This window comes from Urtica dioica, chromosome 11, assembly GCF_054948205.1.
Source record: "Urtica dioica subsp. dioica isolate 48M chromosome 11, U.dioica_male_clone48M_v1_H2, whole genome shotgun sequence".
NCBI lineage: Eukaryota > Viridiplantae > Streptophyta > Magnoliopsida > Rosales > Urticaceae > Urtica > Urtica dioica.
In genome coordinates this window covers 4,467,052-4,490,911 of record NC_142766.1, presented here as the reverse complement: position 1 = coordinate 4,490,911, position 23,860 = coordinate 4,467,052, and the positions used below count along the sequence as shown (strand labels likewise).

The 23,860-nt window shown below is 40.4% G+C and overlaps 2 protein-coding genes across 2 annotated transcripts; both read right to left on the bottom strand.

Annotated features, from left to right (window-relative positions):
- Positions 1-3,110: 3,110 nt before the first annotated feature.
- LOC149380768 (uncharacterized) lies at positions 3,111-4,031 on the bottom strand. Its single transcript, XM_089601199.1, has 2 exons — positions 3,649-4,031; positions 3,111-3,174 (listed from the first exon to the last, which is right to left on the bottom strand). The coding sequence occupies exons 1-2, from the start codon at positions 4,029-4,031 to the stop codon at positions 3,111-3,113; spliced, it is 447 nt and encodes a 148-aa protein (XP_089457325.1).
- A 16,864-nt stretch (positions 4,032-20,895) lies between these two features.
- On the bottom strand, positions 20,896-23,609 carry LOC149380767 (peroxisomal adenine nucleotide carrier 1-like). The gene is made up of 5 exons (XM_089601098.1): positions 23,265-23,609; positions 22,477-22,708; positions 22,019-22,165; positions 21,757-21,914; positions 20,896-21,622 (listed from the first exon to the last, which is right to left on the bottom strand). Exons 1-5 carry the CDS (start codon positions 23,408-23,410, stop codon positions 21,337-21,339), a joined length of 969 nt encoding a protein of 322 aa, XP_089457224.1. The 5' UTR covers positions 23,411-23,609; the 3' UTR covers positions 20,896-21,336.
- Positions 23,610-23,860: the final 251 nt, after the last annotated feature.

The window sequence follows — 23,860 nt, the reverse complement described above, 5'->3', positions numbered from 1 at the left end:
TAGTTTTCGACTTCCTTAGGGACATGGGAGGACTTGCGCGTCCTGACCTGAGTTTTGACTCTCGCGTCGTTCGACGATCGGAGCCTGATCCCGATAGTGTTATCTTGTCGGATGGGTCTACGTTTCCTTTCCTCAGGAGTCGTGTTTGGTATCATGTCTCAGAGATCGGATGGGACCGCCCCGTAATGGCTTTTGATGAATCATGCGTGTATCCCAGTCCGGAGTCCGAGGGGGTTGATAACGAGAAAAAGGTTTTTGATTCGTCTTCCCTGGCGTGTAGGGATACCATGGTTTTGGAGATATCGTCTTCGTCCGCTTCTTCGAGGGGGAGCGAGTCAGAATCTCGTGATACGACGAGCCTTTCTCTTTCGCAAGACCGAGGAGAGGGCTATTCTCAAGGCACTCCGGGTCCGAGTGGGATGACATTTGGGGTCGATCTCCCAGAGGAAGAGGATGAGGCCTTGGTTTTTGAACGGAAAGAGGGCCAGTTTTCGGCCAAGGTTTGGACTTCTCGGGTTACCGAGAAATATATACGAGAGCTGAGAGAGGAATTTGAGATAGCAGAGGGAATTATCATCTCGGCACCTTTGGAACATGAGAGGGCCGATCAGCCTCCCGCCGGGAAGATAGCGTTCAATAAGGCTATTTTGAACGTGATCGGAGGGTTACCGATGCATCCTCTCATCTCACAGTTTGTTTCTGACCTGGGTTGTTCTCCTACCCAGCTCGTCCCCAATGTGTATAAGATTTTTGTTGGGATGGCCGTGCTATGTGCGAAAGTTTATGATCGCCCCGTCACTTTACAAGACTTTTCGCAATATTACTCGTTTAAGTCGGCTCCAGGGCAACATGGTTATTATTATGCTCGGGCCAATGATGACCAGTCTAAGGTGATCACTCGCCTTCCGACCAGCCAAAAAAATTGGAAGGACTATTTCTTTTGGGTTGAAGGGAACGCCTCTTATGAAAGGTGCCCCAAAAGAGCTTCGTTCTCGGAACTGGGTGTGACTCTGGTTCAGAATTCTTATTTGATAGATTGGGCCAGGTTTTTGTTCTGGTTTCCTCATATGTTTTATGTTTGATTCCAGGTTCCCTTCCACAGTATCCCGAGGACGAGCGACCACTCCACTCTGAGATCTTTGATATTTCGGAGGCTAATCGGTCGACGTTTGTGTTGTCGGACCCAGACTTACTCGAGGAATACTATTATTATCCCTACTCGAGTGAGCATTTTATTCATTTCTTATCAAGTCGCATATGTTCAAATTTTCCTCGTTCTTATTTTTTGTTTCTTTACAGAGATTGCACAGATGGCGAAGAAGAGACCCGCTCCCGAACAGGTTCCTCCTAACCCGAAACGTACTAAGGCTTCCAAGGCCTCGGCTGCTAGTAAGCGGGCAGCCGTGTCTGCTTCAAAAGTTTCGGAACTTCCGAGTTCTTCTGCGGTTAAAAGCTTGACCGAACCTTCTTCTGCATCCGACCATCTGAATCCGATCGTCGCCTTCCTTCGCGAGCATCTTCCTGCCGAGAAGGTCCAAGCGGTTCTCGGGTCTGAGCCTTTAGAGAGGCTTAACCAGGTCACTGACTCCGCGGTTTCGGTACGTTTTACTCACCTAGTCGGTATCTCTTTTCTTTCCTTGACAACTTTTGTAATTGACCTTTTGATTACCACAGGTTTTCGTTGGTGTGGTCGGCCTTGTCGGACTACTAGGCTCCGAGCTCACATCATTGAGACAACGGAACGATCGTTTTCTCAAGGAGAGGGATGCGGCCAGGGACGAAACGGTGAAGACCCGATCGGACCTTACGGAGCTTACGCGAAAATTCCAAGCAGATCTTGAGGCTGCTCGTTTAGCTGCGGTGGAAGAGTACAAGGCTTCCGAGGATTATCCCAACATGCGCGATGATCTTTATGCCGTGGGATAAACGAGGCCGTTCGGATCCTCGGCCCGAAGAATCCTACTCTGGATACTACAGATCTCGATGAGGATTCGGAATCAAGAGCTAGTGATGACGCGGATAGAGGCGATCAGGAGTAGATTTATATATTTTTTGTATTCTAGTTTCTGTTAACCCGCTTGGGTTTTGAACAATTGATCCGTGGTCGGATCTTTACTATGTAATTTTTGTTAACCCGCTCGGGTTTTGAACAATTGATCTGTGGTCGGATCTTTTATTACGTAATTTGTGTTAACCCGCTCGGGTTTTGAACAATTGATCCTTGGTCGGATCTATAATTCATGTTAATTTATCTGTGTTTCTGACTTTGGCGAAAAAAGTAAAAAGTATTTCTGAATTTTGGCAAAATAAAGTATAACTAAGTATATTTCCTTTAAGTTTTCTAAACAACTGTTTGCTAATTACCCTGCCGCCTAGTTTATTTTGTCGAGAATGATAGAAATTATGTGATCAGATGCCGAGCATAAAAACAAAAGATAATTTACTTCTGAAAATCGAAAGTACGTGCGACCAAGCTGTTTTTTGAAATTGTAAAGACAACACTTGCGACCAAGCCGCTTTTTGAAATTGTAAGTACAACATATGCGACCAAGCAGCTTTTTGAATGTTTGAAAAAAAGAAATACTTAAACGTAGAATCGGCGAAGGTGCTCAGCATTCCATGGTTTTTTTTTATATCACCGCTCAACTGTTGTAGTCGGTATGCCCCGTTTCCGAAGTCTTCTCGGATGATGTAGGGTCCTTCCCAGTTTGCGTTGAATGCTCCCTCCTGGTGGATTTTGGTGTGGAGAAAAACTCTTCTGAGGACTTTGTCGCCGACTTTGAAAGATCTTGGTCGGACTTTCCTGTTGAAATACCGAGTAACCTTTTGTTGGTTAGCGAGATTTCTTAATCTGGCTTTTTCTCTTTTTTCTTCTAGCAGGTCTAGGCTAATTTTTAGAGTGTCGTTGTTTACCTCTGTTGAGTAGTTTTCTCTCCTCACTGTTGGTACCGTGACGTCGGTCGGGATGGCCGCGTCGGATCCGTATGCGAGGGAGAAAGGCGTTTCGCCAGTTGTGGAGTGCTCGGTGGTTCTGTACGACCAGAGAACTTCTTGGAGCATATCCACCCACTCTGACTTCTGTTCGCCTAAATTTGTTTTTAAGCCGTGTTTTATTGTTTTGTTGACTGCCTCCACCAATCCGTTGGACTGTGGTCTGACTGGAGTAGAAAAAACCTTGTTAATGCCATACTTTTCGCAAAAACTTTTGAAGGAATCGCAGTCGAATTGAGTTCCGTGGTCGGATACAATTTTGACTGGTATTCCAAACCGAGTAATAATATTTTTCCATACAAATTTCTCAATTTCAAGGGCCGTTATTTTATTTAAGGGCTCGGCTTCCACCCATTTTGAAAAGTAGTCGATGGCTACAATTGCGTACCTGCATCCGCCTCGGCCTGTTGGCAAAGCTCCGATTAGGTCTATCCCCATTCTGCGAATGGGATCGGGCATGAGAGGGAGATGAGTGGATTAGGTGGGAGCCTCGGGATGTTAGAAAACTTTTGACATTTGACGCATTTTTGTGTCATGCGCCGAGCATCGGCTTTTACTGTTGGCCAGTAGAGTCCTTGCCGGATGATCTTTTGTGCCAATGCTTCGCATCCGATGTGACTTCCGCATATCCCTTCATGGATCTCTTTTAGAGTGTACCCGGCTTCGTCTTCGTCTAGACATTTGAGTAGAGCCTGAGAAAATCCTCTTTTATAGAGATTCTGACCTTCTAGGAAATATCGAGCAGCTCTGAACTTCAAGCTTCTAGCCTCATTTTTTTCTTTGGGCAGAGCTCCGTGCTGCAAGTATTCCCTGATCGGAGTTTGCCATGACTTTCGTTGATCGACCTGAAGTATATGGGGAGCTTGCTCAATGCTAGGTTGCCCAATCTTGATAACTGGGATTGATTCCGAGTCGGATCCTTGAGTGGCAAGCTTCGCTAATGCATCAGCTTCTTCGTTCATGGCTCTGGGGACTTGGGTGATTTCGCAAAGTTCGAATTTGTTTGCCAGGCTTCTGGCTTTCTCGGCATATAGCGACATCTTTTCGCCTTTTGCCTGAAATTCACATTTCATTTGATTAACAATTAACTGAGAATCCGAATATACTTTGAGCTTTTTGATTTCTAAATCTTTTGCTATTTGTAGCTCATGTATCATAGCTTCATACTCAGCTTCATTGTTTGAAGCATTGAAATCGAATTTTAAAGCGAATTTTACCTTGTCTCATTCTGGGTTGGATAGCGCGATCCCGACCCCGGATCCCTTTTCGTTGACCGCTCCATCTACGTACATGTTCCAAATTGGGAAATCAACTGGTCTGTACGTGAATTCTGCAATGAAGTCAGCAACTGCTTGTCCTTTGATTGCTGGTCGGGGGCTGAAGTGTATATCATATTGTGTCAGCTCAATCGACCATTTCATTAGCCTTCCGGATACGTCAGGCTTTTGCAGCACCTGGCGCAGCGGGAAATTGGTGAGGACTGTAATCGGGTGCGCGAGGAAGTAGTGTTTTAGCTTCCGAGAAGCGGTGATGAGGGCGAAAGCTAGCTTTTCGAGTTCCGGGTATCTTCCTTCCGCCTCGTTAAGGCGTCGCGAAGTATAATAAACCGGGACCTGGTGCTTTCCCTCATTCTTGATCAACGCTGAACTCACTGCATGCTCCGATACGGCTAGGTAAATTTCCAGGGGCTCTCCTTCCTGTACTTTTCTTAAAGTCGGAGGCCATGCCAAGTGCTCTTTTAGGGACTCGAAACTCTCATCGCATTGCTTGGTCCATTCAAATTCCTTGGAGCCTCTGAGTACATTGAAGAAGTGAATGCTTCGATCGGTAGACCTTGAGATAAAACGACTTAATGCAGCTATGCATCCTGTCAATTTTTTCACTTCTTTGATGTTTCGTGGTGGTCTCATGTTCCATAGGGCTGTGATCTTCTCTGGATTCACTTCGATGCCTCGTTCATGAACTATGAAACCTAAGAATTTACCTGCAGAGACACCAAACGTACATTTTAGAGGATTCAGTTTCATGCGATATTGCCTTAGAAGTTCGAATGATCTTTTAAGATCATTCGTATGTTCATCTATTTTTCGGATTTTAACCAGCAAATCATCGATGTATGCTTCCATTGTAATCCCGAGTAATTCAGCAAACATTCGATTTACTAATCTTTGATATGTTGCTCCAGCATTTTTTAACCCAAAGGTCATAACTGTGTAGCAGTATAGCCCTCGGTCAGTTATGAATGCCGTGTGATCCTGGTCGGGACCATACATAGGGATTTGATTGTAGCCAAAGTAGGCATCCATAAAGCTTAAAATTTCATGGCCTGCTGTGGCGTCTACTAGCTGATCTATTCTCGGCATAAGGAAACTATCTTTAAGGCAAGCCTTGTTCAGATCTGTAAAATCCACGCAAGTTCTCCATTTCCCGTTAGGTTTCTTGACCAGGACAGGATTGGCTACCCATTTAGGATATTTAGTTTCTTTTATTGATCCGTTAGAAATCAGTTTATCTACTTCTTCTTTTAAGGCTGTATACATTTCGGAGTTTAAAGCCCTTCTCTTTTGTCTGATAGGTTTTTCTTTAGGATCTATATTTAACCTATGACACGCTATTTGAGGATCTATCCCCGTCATGTCGGAATGTGACCAGGCAAATATATCTAAGCTATTAGATAGGAGAGTAATTAAGTTACTTTTGGTACCTGATTCAAGATATTTTCCAATCTTGAGCTTCTTCTCAGGTTGTTTTGGATCCGGAGCGACTTCCTCGACTTCATCTCCTGGGCCAATTTCTTCTCGGCTCGGAAGACGTGGGTCAAAGTCCGAGTCGATCATCATAACTTTGTGGACATCTTTGTCCTGACTCTCTTTGAGATAATTTGCATAACAGCTTCTTGCGATAGCCTGAGTTCCGACTACTTCGCCTACCCCGTGTTCGGTAGGAAACTTCATCTTCAAATATTCCACAGAAGTGATAGCCCCGAGGGACTGCAACGTTGGCCTGCCAATGATAGCGTTGAACGAAGATTTTCCGGGAACCACCACCCACGTTGTGTTAGTGGTTTTACTCCTCGGGCTCTCTCCTACAGTTATCGGGAGTGGGACTACTCCCTTGGGCCGGATTGAGTCTCCTGTGAAACCATAGAGATTTTCGGGAGAATGAGCTAATGCGTCTTGCTTAAGACCCATTTTGTTAAATGTGTCTTCGTAGAGCACGTCAACAGCACTTCCAGTGTCCACCAATATTCGGTGTACATTCCTGTTTCCGATAAAAGCTGATATGACTAGTGGATCGTTGTGAGGAAACATCACCCACCGAGCATCTTCTGCTGTAAAGGTGATAGGCTCCGAGCTAGGCTTGGCTATCTTATTAGGCCTTTGTTCGGCTGTAAACAAGATTTGTCGGGGTCCCGCGTAGGCCTCTCTTACATAGCTCTTTTGAGCGCTCCTTGAAGTTCCTCCCACATGTGGTCCTCCGACTTTGAATGAGATTTCAGCATACGCCTCACCTATCTGTCCCTCTTGATCCCCTTGTTCAGCCTTGAACTTCTTCAACGCTCCTCTTCGGATTAGAGCTTCTATAGCTTCTTTGAGGTTGAAGCAGTCAGCAGTGCGATGACCGATGTCCGCGTGGAAAGCACAATATTTTGTTTTATCTCTCCTTGAGATATCTTTCTTGATCGGTCTTGGTTTAGGGAAATCTTCTTTGTCCTGTGTAAGACTAAATATCTCCTCTATCGGGGCATTGAGCTTATGATATTTATCAAACTTACTGGAAAAAGGCTTCAGAGGTCCTGCTCTTGACCGGTTTTTCTTCGGTGGGCGGTTATCCTCGGAATTTCGTTCCATGTGCTCTTCTCGGTAGCTCTTTGGTGGCTTTGCTTTTCTTGCCGCCAGCCTTGCTTCCTCCGCGTTGATATACTTCTGAGCTCTCTTCAGAAAATCGTTGTAATCCCTTGGACTAGTCTTCTGAAGTGACCACCAGAATTCTGATTCTGTTCGGACGCCGGAGGAGATCCCGAAGAGCTTAAAGTCTTCGTTCATATCGTCAACTTGAAGAGCTTGTTCCGAGTAGCGATTAATAAAATCTTTTAGAGATTCATCATGGGCTTGTCTCAGAACTAGCAGCCTTTCTTTGGGAGTTTTCCCTGAGCTGGAGCCGACAAACTGTTCCATGAATTTTCTGGATAACTGCTTCCAGGACCCTATGGAGTTTGGCTTTAGCTTTCTATACCACCTTTTGGCTGAGCCAGTTAAAGTGATAGAGAATGCTCTGCACATAACTTCTGGTCCGGCCCCTTGCAACAGAATCCAAGAAGAAAAGGTGTCTAGATGGTCTCCCGGGTCGGTCTTTCCATCGTATACTGGGATGCTCGGCATCCTGAAACGATCAGGCAGCGGGTGTTCTAACACGCGTGCTGTGAAAGGGGAGACAGCTTCTCCAACCTTCGGGATAGACTCCTTCTGACCTAGGGCCACTTCTTCGATTCGACGCTCCAATCATCTAAAATTTGTTTTGTTGGTGCTCGCGCTGTCTTCAGTTTCCGAGCTTACCATGCTATTTCTGAAAGTGTTTGAATGACCTCTGTCCATAGTGGGCTGGTACCGATCAGGAATCTTTTCCTGACTGGACTGCTCTTTCTCGGATTCAGAATCATCTTCCATCCTCTCATACCGATCTTTAGCATGTTTCCGAGATTTCTTAACCTGCGGATCCTGCCCGACGGGTTCTTTCCCTGATCGGTGTGAGGGTTCTTCATCTGGGATCACTACTGCGCTTCGCAGTGTGACTTTATTTTCTTGCAGCCTTCTCTTCTGTCTGAATTGTTCTTCGAGACTAGGTTCCGGGAGAAGTTCAGCTATTTCCTCCAGGGTGAGAGGCAAAGTGCGATTGTGATGTTCTATCTCCGTCTCCTGGTTGGGGACAGTGATCGGGGTGGATGAGCTAGCCATATTCTTCAGCTGCCCCCTCCTTCTAGCGCCAACTGTTGACCTGTAAAATTAGTACAACAATATCTTACGAAAGTACACAGACTCCGAGTACAGTGACTCCGAGTACAGAGACGATTTAGGTAAGACTTTCTCTTTATACAGACGAATCTAATACAAGAGAGCAATGTTTTCTAGAGGTTCTAAGTGAACGAAAGTAAGTAAAAAAACTCCTGCTTAGTTCTGTGCCGCGGCCTCTATTTATACTCGTCTGGTGTAGCCTCGTGGTCGGGTCTCTGATGGTTATTCTGGGGAACGTGGGGTGATCAATCCCACGTTCTGGACGGTTTTAGGTAACTGCCTCTTCCCTCTCGCTGAGGTGGACGGTTATTACTTTTCGTATGGTTCCTGAACCGTCAAGGTGTGCGTTTGAGGGTTTGAAACATGTTTTCTTTTGGTTTTGACTAGTCTTTGACCCACGTTCTTCTCTTCTCTCCGAAGTTCTGATCGGTGGGTTTCGTTCTTGACTTATGAACGGTTCGTTCCTTTTCAATGGATGACCTTTGGGTTTACTTAACCTGAGCTCGGTGCTGGATTCTTCTCGCTGCTCGGGAGTCCGACTACCCTGCTCGGTGTCTGACTAATTTATCCCGTAACAAAATGTAAGAAAATTACCATAATCATAAGGACAGAATTCTCCAAAATATGAGTAAAATTACTATTTCTATAAATACAAAATTAGTTAGTTCGATCTTAAAATCGATATTCATGTCCTTTTTCTCATAGGACTACATAGTATCTACAAAATTAATTAGATTGTACATAACTATTATGATCGCGAACGACTTAGACGACTTCTACATATTGGTTGTGGTATTGGTTCGGTATCAAAATAGACTTTAATTACAAATTGGACGCTCTCCGATGTATGAATATTGACACCAAATGAGGTTAGACATAACCATTTCAGCTTAGAATTAAAAACAAAAAGATCTATCTACGCATTTCTCAAAAGTTGTACTTGATGTCATGGGTACAAAATATCATGGAGAAAAAGTACATTATTACAATCGAGGTCGTCCTATAATCATAGAAAAATATGCATTAAAGTATTAAAAAGTTCGAGTGAGATACATATATTTATCGTCATCTAGTTGTGGGCGGAAATTTGTTCATGTTCACGAAAAGATTCACTTCCTCTCTACCGAAATATAAGACATTTATACACGTTTTAAGTGCAAATTAAAAATAATAAACAAAATTAAACAAAGACAACATGTGAAATAATATAATTTATACTAATGACGCCTATTATAATTTGTTTTGTATTTTTGTATTTTTTCTGTTTTTAATAAGGCAACATGTAAAATGATGTATTCGTACATTTTATGTAGTTGATTTGGATTAATGGGTATTTTACCAAATCTTTCAAAGAAGTCGAGTACAAATTATTTGAATTTCTAGTTACACTACTTTATTATTTATAGAAATAAATTAAAATTATTATAATTAAAATATAGAAAATCATTTAATTGATATATCTTATATTTATTATATTATAAAAAAACACCAAATAGATATTAATAATATTTTATAAATTGTAAATATATCGTCAAACGTTGACTAATATGAAGTTCAGTACTTTGATTTAACTTATCATGTCTGGTTTATAAATAAACATTTACGATGTTCTATTCATTTTTTTTAATATACTCAATGATGTTAAATGATAAAATATTATTGTTGACGTGAAGAATCACACCATAAACAGTCTCGACTACTTCGTGGTTGAAATTGTCGATTTAGATTTATTTGAGATGTGCCTCAGAATTCCATAATGAGATTAAATTCAATTATGAAACAATGAATGCTAATACGTAAACAGGAAAGAAACGAAGATCAAATGATAGCTCTAGGATTTTTATTGAATGGGCTTGTTATCAATACAATTGCAAATGATAATAATAATAACACTAATTTACCAAAACGTGCTTTAAAAAGGCGTATTAATCATATATATATATATATATATATATATATTCGAGGAAGCAGTTGGCGAGCTCCGGTCTTCTCGAGGCACGTCATAAGTCGGATGAGGGAGCTCGTTATTATCCAAAGGGACACTTGTCGCTAGATGCCTAGTCTTGTGCGAGGCAGTTACGCCATTTGACTGAGCAAGCTGGCATACCCCAATTTGAGGGTCAGTCCATGAATACGCGCATCGAGCTGACCAAAGTCGATCTAATTCTCAAAATGAATTGATTTCTTGGGCCTGGGCTCAATTACGGCTATAGTGGGCTCACACGCTTGTTTATCGATGGAGTATGAAGCCCAACATCAGCAGTCACTCCCCTAGTTTATTCCGTACGTGGATAAACTAAAAGACGGTTCAATGTACCTAGTTTCAAAAATTCGAACGAGCTCACTTTAAAGCGATCTCTCTGAAACGCCGAGTCCATGTATAATGCTATGTTGTGCCATGTGGAACGCACTTTATTGGGAATGCAATATTTTATTTTAGAACCGTAATGATTTTCTTCGAGAAGATCAAGCGATTTTTTGAATAAAATATTGGGTTCGATATGATATGATTTAACAACGCATTAAATACTAGTTTGTTGAGCTTCTGTGTCTATATAAATAAATAAAAAAAAGACGTGAGTTTCTCCTCATATTTATTTGACTTCGCATGAGTGCAAAAGGTATTTTTCTGTTTCTCACTCTCTTATCTTCTCCATGCGATTTTCTTGCTCTGGTAGGGTTCCCAAATTTTTTTTTTAGAAATTCATCGTTGCTGGTGTTCGTATTGTAGCATTTTAATATTCTATTTCTTTCTTCTGATTTTTGGGTTTTACTTTTTATGCACGCAATTATGTTCTTACCAAAAATCTGTTTCTACATTTCGATAGCTTCTACGTCGAGTCTGACGAAGAGGGTGAGGGATCGTGGAATCGAACACTCTCATGGTGTTTCTCTCAATGAATGCCTTCCCTTCCAGCTCCGTTCGTCGGACTTAGAGCCTATTAGACGCAGATTTCATGTTCCGCCGAAGAGATAACTGATCTTACCTACCCTCATTGACATGGTTGAGACCGTAAACCTGGGCACCTTTCTGTTTATGAAATATTCTTCGAGAAATGTGGGCTTAGGGTTCACCTTCCGCTCTTCTTATTGGTTTTATCGCGCAAGTGGAATTAGCCATTCCCCAGCTCGCACCGATATTCTTTCGAATAGTGTACGGGCTGCTTACGCTGGCCACATAAGAGGGCGTTAGTTTGAGTCTTGTCGATATGATTCGATTGGTCACGACCAAGAAAACTTCACGTCATCTCGGATTTTCTTACCTCTCGTGGAAGCCAAATCGATCAGTGATCGTTGGGATCCCGGCCCAGGATTACAAGTGGGCAGAGAGATACTTTTACTTCAATATCTCAAAGCATTCAGTGGGTCGATTTACTCACTTGATTCGCTCGGTGTGGTCTGAAGAAGCGGGATGGACTTAGTTCAGATCCACTCTTATTAGCTTTATTCTTAGGGTCCAGTGGCTATCTAGCTATATGAAACGTTAAAAATTTCTAAATAGCCAATGTTTCATTAATTTTTGGTATATAACCACGTAAATCTATTTAGGCACAGTAAATTTCTAGTAACAATGTGTAAATAACGTTGGTTACCTCATATTTTTAGCTAGTTACGAAACATCTATTTACGAAAAATTTACAAAACGTTGTCTAAAATGCAAATGTTTATGTTTTTTGTGGCCTATATCGCTAAATATTTGTTATTTTTATGATTTGTAGGCTCTCATTCTCATCATTCTTGTGCAGCCGGACTCAAGTCCATTTGTCCAGACGACAAGTTCGAAGACAAAATAAAAAAAAAACTCTGAAGGGGTTCTGTGAATTGGTCTAAATTTACGTCAACTAGATTCGATCGTGCTTTTCTCGGCTTGGAGATCCCAGGTAACAAGCTCGAATTAACTTCTTCATTATGCTTTAACTTTGCGATATGACTACTTACTCCCACGTTTTCTCAGTTGTTGAGGACTTGTGTGCCCGGGTCGAACGTCAAGACAAAGACCAGAACAAGGAGGGTAAGAAGGAGAGGAAGAAGACAAAGATCCAGGAAAAGGAGTAGAAGAAGAAGAAACTATGGTGCGAGCATAAGGCTGGATAGCGAGGAAAGAGGCCGAAGCTAGAGCGGCCAAAGGAAAGAGAAAATCGGGCTCCGAGCTCATGATCCGAGTGCCGGTCATCATGCCCGTGCCCGAGGAACCCAAGGTGGTGATCGTTCACATAGTTATCCATCCGGATCCCAATATCACGACCTCCTCCGTGCCCGAAAAGGAGGGTCGGAAGAAGAAGAGGATTGGAGAGGATGACGAGTAATAGGAGGTCAAGGAAGGAAAGTCCCTCCTCGAGGAAATGAGGGCTCAGAGCGGCCCCCTACGATCGTGACGCCCAAGGGCGCAAAAAGTGCACTCCGTCCAAAAGAGAAGGGTGTGCAGTCTCCGAACTCAAAGGCCCCGACCAGCAGGCTGAACAGGCCATCGAAAGCTCAAGCTTTTGGGAGCTCATTGAAGAAGCCTCGGGGCTCAGATAAAGATAGGGAGGGACAAGTCGCCTAAACGGGCTCTCTGCACGGGCTATAAAATTTTACTATAAGGGTCATCGGCCCTTGTATGAGGATTTCAAGGTGTCATCCGCCCTCAACCGTCAAATCAACAAGCCCATAGTGAGACTAGCCCTAATCAGGGAGCTAACAAAGAACGAGCAATACTAGCGAGCTCACGTGGCTAATTCTAGGGTAATATATCTTCGTTTCTTGTGCTGTGTCGGATCATAAACTTTGATTTTTTACTGGTCTTGGTATTTTCAGTATTTTGTTGAAATCAACCTTCTCCGGCTCAAACACGAGCAGAAGCATACGGAGAAATATAAGCGCGTGCCAGAGCTCATTGAGAAGTTTGAAGTGGCTGAATCCAAGCAGGCAGTGTTTGCAGCGGAGATTGAGAGGCTCAAGAAGGAGACGGTTGAATCCAAGTAGGCGGATTTCGCGGTAGAGATAGAGAGACTCAAGAAAGAGGCAATGACTCGCGAAGAAGGGACGGATCAATTGAAACTCAATCTCAAGGCCCAAAATGAACAGATAAATGGGTTAAGGATCGACTATGCTCAAGCCAAGAATGTAACGACCCGATTTTTTTTTTTTAGAGTCGTTATCCGATTTTAGAAGCTTGAATTTCATTACATACTTCTCAATATTTTTTTTTTAAAACAACTAGAACTGAAACAATTATTTATTCTTAACTAAAAACTTTAACTCTAGAGTATAATAATATGAATAAGTACAAAAAATTATTTATTCGAAACTAAAATATTTATTTGTCTTCAAGATGTTATAAATAGAAAGGAACATGCTTAACACAATTATCATAATAACTTGGCAGCGGAAAAACGTTTCAATTAGCGTAGCGGTATCCATCTCCACCCTTTACTCTTGTCGCCACCACGATCACAACTCAAAGTCATTTACCTTGCACGTGTCCTACAATGCGAACGAAGAAAAACATATACAAACATGTGAGCTAAAGCTCAGTAAAATTCATGAAAAAAAACTCACAAAACATTTTTCTACGTAATAATAAATAAACATTATAAAGTTTTATTAAATCTTATTATCAACGTGATACATGTCTTGTTACTTGATTCATGATTTTTGGGGACCCCTAGTGATCGTATCGTATCGTGCGCACTAAGGCTTATGGAAAACATGCGGCCAAACATCGATTCCGCCCTTCCTGAACATGTACGACTCACCTTATCGAGACATAAACATCTACGAGGTGGGTCGCAAGAACCTACTCTGGCGTAGGCCGATACGTCACCTACTTAGTGTTCTCACTTGCATACTTATTAAATCATTTGCATGGTAAAGTTCATGAAATAAAATAAGTCTAAAGCATACTTGGAAATTCTTAGATAAAAATACTTTAATACATATTAAACATAATTCACAGATATGATAAGATAAACTTGGAAACATAATCATGTGATCTAACATGCATATAGAAATAAAATAATAAACATCCATAAAATTAAATAATACTTGCACATAATATTATTTTGAACTAATTCGCATTGTAGTGAGATGAACTCACCTCTCGGTTTCAAGATACTTAGCACTCGAGCTAGGAATCCGACTCTTTCTCGAACCTATAGGAAAATAACTTATGAGCTTCTATAATCTATTCTTACCAAACCAAGCTTAAGGGATAAAAGACCTATAAGAATATTAAAGCTCTAAGAACGATCTAAGACTCGGGAAAACATGATGCATATCGAAAATATAATTTGAAAGTTTGTAAAAACGTTGCTGGAAAAAAAATTATTTTCAGGATGACCTATAGTTACACTTTTGTTAATTACGGATAGCTCGTGACTCGGAATTCGGTGATTCTTTTTGCAAAACAACAATAACATCCGTACCTTTAAAATGACATATTAAACATAACTTAATAATCTGTAAAACATTCCCAGAATTATTTTTAAGTTCATTAAACGAATCTGTCCGGATGAGAATCTAGTTTCGGGACACAAAATTGAAAGTACTCGTTCGAACTCTTTAAAACTTTATTTTCTGAAATTTCTTTTTGAAACATTTAAAACACGTGATATATATATTACAAAAAATATTTTTAAAGTAAAACTATTAAAACAACATGTTTAAAATATACTCCATAGCATGACATCACTTCTCGGGTCCTAAGGATATCTCCCTAGCAGTGTGCATTTAGAGGATTTTTATGAACGAAATAAAACACATAAAATACATATAAAGACATACTACAAAAGAAGACATATGTAGCTTCGTTTTGGTATATTCCATAAACAATTTGAGTATTTAGAAGTGATAAAAACTAATTACCAAAGTTACATAAATTAAAAGGCGGATTTGAAGAAAAATAAAACATTTCATGCATGCATTGTAAGGTTCTAGTTTCTAGGGTTGGATGGGAACATGGGAATAAAACTAGAACTAAAACATACTAAGGAACTATAATTATAAAGAATTAAGACGAGAAAAATGCTAACCTCTTGGATTTGAAGAAAGGACAAGAATTAATCTTCACCTTGATCTCTAGAAGAAAATCTAATGAATTCTCTATTCTATGATTTGTCTCTCTCTCCACTCTAACTCACTTTTTTTTCTCTCTAAACTTTGAAAATTTGGGATGAAATGAGAGAGTGTCTTGGGGTCTATTTATAGGAAAATATTGGGTGCTATATGGCTTGGACAAACCGTGCATGTCTACCCCTCCCACTCTTCTATTTTTTATTTTATTTCCTTATTGAAACACACCAAAAATCCTTACACATCCATACACTAAAAGGATGTCATATTCTAGGTTCTATGCATGATCATGCATGAGATAAAGTTGTTCTTATCAAACTATTGGAAGGGACAAACTTATCACCACCAAAAGGTTTCTTACACAACAACCAATTAGGGCAACTTTCATGACAACAAATTTTGTCCTACTAGAAACATCTTGCACGGCTACACCAAGAGGAATAAGTCAAACAATTTGGCTTTTGATGCCACAAGGTTGTTTGAAAAGTGTACCATTGCTAGAAGTTGTAATTGTGTCACAATATATAAAAAAAAAATGTGTCACATTCTTAAATAAATTCAATAATAAATAATCTAAAAGTGATTTAATGAAATTGATTCATGAAACATGAAATTAAATATCTCATGACATGAGATCGTATCAAAATTTAAATGTTGACCTTTTTATCTTGAGTCAACTTTCTTAAAATAGAAAGTTTGACTCGAAACGAGACCTTCCTAAATTAGAAATAATTTCCGAGAGTGTCTAAAATGATTTTTGAGTATGATGTTCCTCAAAATTTCTCATTGATGTAGGAATATTTCAAATACAACATATGAATAAAGCTGAAAACGTAATAAGGAAAATTTGAAATGTCACAAAGAAAGAACGTGATATTAATATCACAGTGTTGGGCTTAAGAGATGAAGAGTTCAAGAAGCTGGAGATGAACTATTTTTTATGAATGTTCATATGTGTTTTAGGAACAAGATTTGGTGAGACAGATTGGTCATGCCGAACTAAGTGTCGGACTCTACATCCTCGAGCCATCCAATGTGACCCAGTTATGTCAAATGGCCCAGTCTCCACCTCCACACAGAGAAATCATACTCAACCATCTTAGATTAGGACATCCAAGTTTCATGTATCTCAAAAGAATATTTCCTTCTCTATTTCTAAATAAAAATTTAATTCTATTCAGTTTGATATATGTGAGTTCACCAACATACTCGTAGCTCGTATTCTCTCAATCCATATAAACCATCCCGTCATTTTGCTACAATACACAATGGTATCTGGGGACCCTCTAAAATTCCAAACATTACTGGAGCTCGAAGATTTGTACTCTTTGTTGACAACCATACGAGACTAAGTTGGGTATACATGATGAAACACAAGTCAAAAACAGCCCAACTATTCAAACCCTTTCACAAAACCATTCAAACTCAGTTCGACACCTCCATTCAAATCATTCACACCGACAATGCTCAAGATTATTTCAACTCGGAGATCGATCTTTTCTTCAAAACCCAAGGCATAGTTCACTCCAGCTCGTGTGTTCATACTCCTCAACAAAATGGGGTAGCTGAGCGGAAAAATCGACATCTTCTCGAGGTAGCGCGAGCTATCATGTTCTCCTTAAATGTACCCATCCCACTTCTGGGGAGAAGCAGTCCTCACAGCCACCTACTTCATTAATCGAATGTCGTCTCGGGTCTTTAACTTCATAATTCTAGCTTGCGTTCTCCTTGAAAAATTTCCTCAAATACGTCTCATATCCATTCTCCCACCAAAAGTGTTTAGTTATTCTGTATTCAATCACACATACAATCAAGGAAAATTCGAGCCAAAATTATCGAAATGTGTCTTCCTCGACAATTCAACAACTTAGAAGGGCTATGAACCCACATCTAGAAAATTCATAGTATGCATGGATGTAACCTTCGACGAACTGAGTCCTTACTTCGCCAGTTTTGGTCGTCAGGGGGAGAGCAACAACAAGGACTCCCCAAATTGGCTTTTCATCAATCCAGACGATAGTTTGGTTCCAAGCTCGTCTCAAACACTTCTGAACCTTCCAAACACTCCTCCTATGTCCAGTATGTCGAACTTACCTCAATCCCTTTCGAACTTACCAAACACTGCTCCCGGGTCCAGTTCCCTGAGCTCGAAACCCTCAAACTCCAGCTCGGAAGCCCCTTGTGATCTAAACCACCCAAAGTCCGGCATAAGCTCGCATCCATGCAGTCTTTCCAGTTTTGGACATCAAAAATAGTGAACAAGGTGATATCTCGTCTCCCTCAGACTTACCTATTTCCTTGAGAAAACCTGCTCGATCATGTAGCCCGTACAAGATTGAAGATTATGTGTACTACGTAAATCTCTCAGCAAGCTGTCAAACCTATGTGATGAAAATAGACCAGAATCACGGTCCATCAAAGAAGCTCTTCGGATTCCAGAATCACGAGCTGACTCACGCATAAATCCCAAGTTTTCGAACAAAATGATATACGCGAGATCACTGAGCTGCCACCAGGAAAATTAACTATCGGGTGCAGTTGATTGTTCACCTTCAAACACAATCCGGACAGCAACGTGGAGAGGTTCAAAGCTCATCTTATTGCTAAAGGGTATACTCAGGCGTATGGCTTTGATTATCAAGAAACCTTCGCACCAGTGGCTAAGTTCAACACCATCATAATTCTTCTATCTCTAGCGGCCAACTTTGATTGGCCACTTCTCAAACTCGATGTGAAGAATGCTTTCCTAAATGGTGAAATCGAAGAATAAGTCTATATGCAAATTTCACCAGGTTTCAAAAACAATCAAGATGCCAATAAAGTCTGCAAACTGAAGAAGTACCTACACGGACTAAAGCAGTCTCCTCAAACTTGGTTTGGAAAGTTCACTCACGTGCCTAAACAATGCAACTATTCAAAAAACAAAGCAGATCCTATACTTTTCTCAAAACTCTCTGCTCAAGGCAAACACTTGATCCTCATTGTATATGTTGACGACATAGTCATAACAAGAAAAGATCTCGAAGAAATTGCGAGATTGAAGCAGACCTTGTCATCCGAGTTCGAAGTCAAGGATCTTGAAAATTTGGGATACTTTCTAGGCATGCAGGTCGCTCGGTCTGAGAAAGGTATCTCTGTGTCTCAGCGGAAATACACACTAGATCTCCTCAAAGAAATAGGTATGCTAAATAGCGAAACAGTTGATACTCCGATGGATCCAAATGTGAAGCTCACAACCTGCACCACTAAGATAGCCGCAGCGAAGAATGATTCTAGCAGCTTGTGGGTAAACTCATCTATCTCACACACATCAGACCCGACATCGGATTCTCAGTGAGTATGGTAAGCATATTCATGAACAACCCCTCAAATCCCCACATGGAAGCCGTCATGAGAATCCTCCAATACCCCAAGTCTGCCCCAGGAACATGTCTTTGGTTCAAGAAAATAAGTAATCGAGGTATCGAAGTCTTCACAAATGCTGAATGGGCAGGATATGCCTCAGATCGAAGATCTACATCTGGCATGTGTACCTGTGTTTTGGGTAATCTCGTCGCCTGGCGAAGCAAAGAACAAACCATTATTGCTCGAAGTAGTGCAGAAGCCGAATTAAGGTCTTTTGCAAATTGAGTGTGTGAAGGATTGTGGTTGAAACGGATAATGGACGATCTCGAGATCGAGTTCGAATGTCCTATTAAGCTCATGTGTGACAACCAAGCTGCCATAAGCATTGCAAAGAATCCAGTTCATCATGACCGGACGAAGCATATCGAGATCGATCGACACTTCATCAGTGAGAAGATAGAGTAAAAAATCATTACAATGGAGCACATTCCGACTCGACATCAAGTGGCAGATATTCTAACAAAGTCTCTCCATCGAGCTAGTTTCTCCGAGCGGTGTACCAAACTTGATCTTCTCAATATTTACCATCAAACTTGAGGGGGAGTGTTGAAGTTCAACTCAACCTCGAAATCATCATCATCGACATTGGAACCATAATGTCAGAAATTGTGTATATTTATTTCTTTGTCATTCCGGATACAATTAGTTGGGAATGTTCTCATTTACTTCCTTGTCTTTTCTTGTTTCTCTATATATACTTGTAAATTCATCATTCATATAAAGTAGAATATTCACATAATCAAAACTCTCTCTCTCTCTCTCTCTCTCTCTCTCTCTCTCTCTCTCTCTCTTAAATTCTACATTTACATACCTTCTCTTAAGTTGATTTGAAGCAATGGGTGTTACGTAAGTTCCTAATTCGGTATAGATTAATCATGGCATTTTTCTTTGTGAATATAAAGTTTGCATTTTGGAGCCATTTACAAACACTGATCGCAAGAAAACAAACAAAAGGACTGCTGACTACAAAGACGAAAAGTGTGTATAATTTACAAGAGTTTTGAGGGTCGTTTGTTCTTTGTTGAGATACAGATCTCCTGAAGAGGGCTTGGAGCCATAGATAAGGCAGAGGCAATTGAAGTCGTGAAAGCAAAGAGAGCGAGTGAATACTCTTCATGGTTGTTTTACTCTAAGTTTATTCTAATATATGAGGTTTGATGTCTGTTTGTTGTATATATCATCACAGGGCTTTCGAGTATTTCTCTAAAAAAACTTCTATCGAAGACTGGCTTTTGTTTCCACATTGGTAAATTTGGATGCACAGTTTTGTTATTTTATTTGTATATCCAGGTTTTCTGAGTATGCTTCAACTAAAAGTAATTTACCTAGACCAAAAAATAATAATAATAAACAAATAACTTTCAGCGATGAAAGTATGAAACTAGTGACTTTTATACTTCCAATTATCTTGTCAATACTAGTCAGTGTCTTAAATATCTCCCTAGCCTTCCTCTTTATATTTTACTTGCGAAGTTAAGAAGAGCGAAGCAAGAAAAACAAATATTGCCAGGCTAGTTTACGGGTTACACCTTTGAAGCACATTGCCAGACTAGTTTGGAGAATAAGGTGTATAACAATAGTTTACTGTGGTTTCACTCTGCGAGATCACCACAGATTTTATCTTTGGCAAAAGAACTGGTCGTCCTCGGACCATGGCACAAATGGTCCAAAGTTCTCTCTCGGCCATTAGGCAGAGATGAACAGAGAATATGGCAGCGCAATGTCGGATCCTTTTTGGCTGCAAGGCTTGTCTAAACTTACGTTGCAGACTTGGAGACTAGTTTTTAACATTTGGAATTTTCCATGGCAATCTGATACTAGGTCGAGAGAGGTCTTAGGTTGTAACTTAATCACAAGCACATTTGTTAATACTGGTTTCCTTCGACTTGTCTAACAAAAACTAATATATATATACACACACACACACACATATATATATATATATATATATATATATATATATATATTAACGGCAAACAGCATCTTTCTATCAATCTTTGTGGAAGTCAAGTTCTTTTAGAAAGTGAGAAGAGCTTTGATAGGCGAGAAGTGTGAATGTTTCTCACACTAAAAAGTAATAAAGAGGATTAGAAGAAATTCAAGCACCAGAACGACGGGTAAGGGAGAACATCTTGGCACAAACTAAGAGTTATACGCATCAAGAAAGATTATATGTGTCACAGCCAAAGGATTTCCTTGATCATCCGAGTTTATGATGATCTTAGTGGTAGTTAATCGTACCGCCATTTCATTCATTGAGCCACCCCACCACTGTGAGTGTGACAATTGCAGTGACCTTCATTCGGCTCGGTTGTATTCCAGATTCGGCCCGGCCAACTCGAGAAGAAATATTTCTTTAAGGGTACGGTCCAGGTCAGACCTGAATATAGATTGAGATTAATCTGTATAGAAGGTTTTATGTAGACTGTGATCAAGAGCATGAAAGTAAATAATTTATTTCATTTATAGTAAACTGAAGCGAACCAGCAAAGTTACTTAATTGTTTTATTTTACCACTGAAAGTAAATAGTTTTAGCCTAATGTCCCCAAAAGTCGAGGCAAATCTGTAATCAAAATTCAACATTTTGGAGACAGTAATACAAAAAGAAAATATTTTATTTTATCTCAAACCAACATGGAGCAATAATTCAACAAAACCTATTCAATCTGTGTTCTTTAACATAACAAGTTCTCCAGACCAGTAGTACCATAATTTCCCATGCCCTCCATGCTGAACCTGTAAAAAAAGGCACTTGGCAAAAGATCATTCATCACAGATATTTCTCTCCCTTAAAACCTTATCCGAACTCGATGAACAAAGCTAGAGCCCATTTACAGCGCTCACGCATATTCCCGGTTGGAACCAGAAGAGCACTTAAGCGTTTTTCAATCTACCCCGACTGAGCAACAAAGATCTCCTGATCGCGAGTATAAGGACCCACGTAGTTTTGGTTATTTTTTCCTTGATCATCAAAAGCAGCGCCGAGCTCAGAACCGTTTTCAAGATCTGAGCGTGCAGACCCTTGAAAAACCCGAGTATGCCTTCTGATTTCCAAATAGAGTGGAAAACCCCAGATAATGTTTTTCGCGGCTTTCGCGGGATTTTTGTGGGACCCTCTTCATCATCATCTGGGTCTGCAGCTTGGATCATGACTTTGCACCTGTAATCAGGGTATATTTTTATTGCTATGTCCAAGCTTGTCGCTGTAATTATATACAGACCTCTCAATGAAAATATATATATATATATATATATATATATATATATATATTAATATTATAAAAATGTACAAACCTGATCGCTGGGTATGTCAGGAATGTGGCGATACTCTTCGAGACTGCACCGACGACAAAAGCTGAAAAGGCAGAAAGTGCCTCCGGAGACGAGTCTTTGTCTCGTTTTTCCAACTTTTCCCTCAGAAGTCTTTGCTTTAACTGATCAAACACGGTATACTGGAAAAACGTAACATGGGTCAATATTATAACAAATAGTCTTGAACTTTACTTCTTTGGATAGATTATTCTTAATCTTTTTTTTTTAGAATTTAGTAAAGCACCTGAATTGCAGGGTTTGAGGTGAGCAACAGAGAGATTCCGAGCCCATCAAATGCATTGCTCCAAGAGCCCTCCGTAAGTGTCTTCCATAGACTCTTCGACTTGCCAAAAGCAGTTGTCTGCATCCTTGAGGAAGCTGTATCGAGTGGCTACACGGAGTTGTACACACCAATTCATGAGTCAACACATACCCTCAAAAAACGTCTGTGATTCTTCTAATAATAATTATTAAATAAAAAATTAGCCAAATTCGGAAATCCTTTCAGTAGATAAGCCAACATTTTCCACATTACAGTGCACAAGTCATTTGAGGTCACAGCCTATCAATTGGGAAACACTGACCATTTACCAAAAGCTCAAAAGTTTCAAATGGCTCACAATTCACAAAGCTAACAAAGCGTTTCAAACAATCACTCCGATAGAATGAATGAGAGAGAGAGAGAGAGAGAGAGAAGTAAACCTGTGTGACAATGGCAGTACAAGCCCCAGCAGCGGCGGCTATGATAAGGTTTGCTTTGGTTCCGATCTTTCTGTTTCCGCTTCTTTCGAGATACAGCCTTTTGAAGTAGCTGTAGCCATAAAAGTAGATGAACTGTGCCACAAAAGACTGCAAGTTCTTCGTCCCTAGTCCTTGGTACAGAGAAATTACTTGCCCCGTCGATACCGCTTCCCATAACACATCCGAAAGATTCCTACACAACGCCACGCCTCCACAGAGTCACATAAAAGGAACAACAATCCAAACTAAAAACACCAATTTATTTGCGTACTTTCAATCACCAAGGATCGCCCTCTAATTATCTTATTCTCTGACCCATGCAATCTGATACTGCTCAACCGCTACCTAGTTTGTATTTTGGCTTTCGCCTAACGAAAGCTTTCCACTTTCTTTCTTCTTTTTTCTATTTTATTTATTTACTTGAGTTTCTTCGATATATCTATATATAAAATAAAAAAAATGAGATGACATCTTAGAAACCCACCTTAAATGTGAGCAATGCAAACAAGGCATGAGAAAACTAAACTAAACATGTCTAGAAACCTTAAATCAAATAACAGAACACCAAGAGACGGAGTTAGTAACGTAAATCTAAAGCCTCTTCTACGAATCCACAAAAAAAAAAAAAAAAAAAAAAAAAAAAAAAAAAAAAAGCGCCAAACAGAGACCAAAAAAATCCTAATCACGCGATCACATAATCCTCCACTAAGTAGAGAAAGAGAAATTGGAAAGCAATTGTTAGGAAGGACCTGTATTTTCGGTGACCATCGGCTCGAGCCTCGGCTTGGTATTTGGTCTTGCAGGTGTCGAGAGGGTACAGAATCGTGGTGCTCAGCAGAGACCCGATCGCACCCGATGTTGCCTCCGATATCGATTCCAAATCGATCCCTCCCATTTCTGGATTAGATCGAGAACAAGGAGAACTCGGCGTCGTGATTGTCTGATGATGATGAAGATATTAATCTATCTTTGGTCTTCTTATTTTAATTTGATATAATGGATTGATGGGACGACCCAAACGAACGAACGTGGAACATAGTGGGAGTATTTATAAGGAAAAATGGTATAGAGAGAGTATGGGATGAGAACGAGATGAGATGAGTGACGTGATTGGCTTTTTTCTTTATTGGGATTTGAAAAACGTGATCCATTTTCCAACTCAAACGTTTATAAAATAAACTAAAATCCAAGCCATGCGATGGTCTCCCTCACCCGCGCTTTCCCACCAGACTTGCCGTGACGGCTATGTGTTTTCATGGGCCTGGCCTGGACCGACCAAACAAACCTTGGTCGAAATTTCATTTTCTAACTTGGTAACTAAAAAAAATTATAATTAAATTTGATA

Bases quoted from the DNA above. Each gene is read 5' to 3' on its own strand.
- LOC149380768 (XM_089601199.1), bottom strand. From the start codon at position 4,031: ATGTCGCTATATGCCGAGAAAGCCAGAAGCCTGGCAAACAAATTCGAA. The intron at 3,175-3,648 runs GTACACTCTAAA...GGCATTAACAAG, and splicing joins CTAGACGAAGACGAAGCCGG to GTTTTTTCTACTCCAGTCAG.
- LOC149380767 (XM_089601098.1), bottom strand. From the start codon at position 23,410: ATGGGAGGGATCGATTTGGAATCGATATCGGAGGCAACATCGGGTGCG. The intron at 22,709-23,264 runs GTCCTTCCTAAC...GGCGTTGTGTAG, and splicing joins GATGGTCACCGAAAATACAG to GAATCTTTCGGATGTGTTAT. The intron at 21,915-22,018 runs GTGCTTTACTAA...ACGTTTTTCCAG, and splicing joins CCTCAAACCCTGCAATTCAG to TATACCGTGTTTGATCAGTT.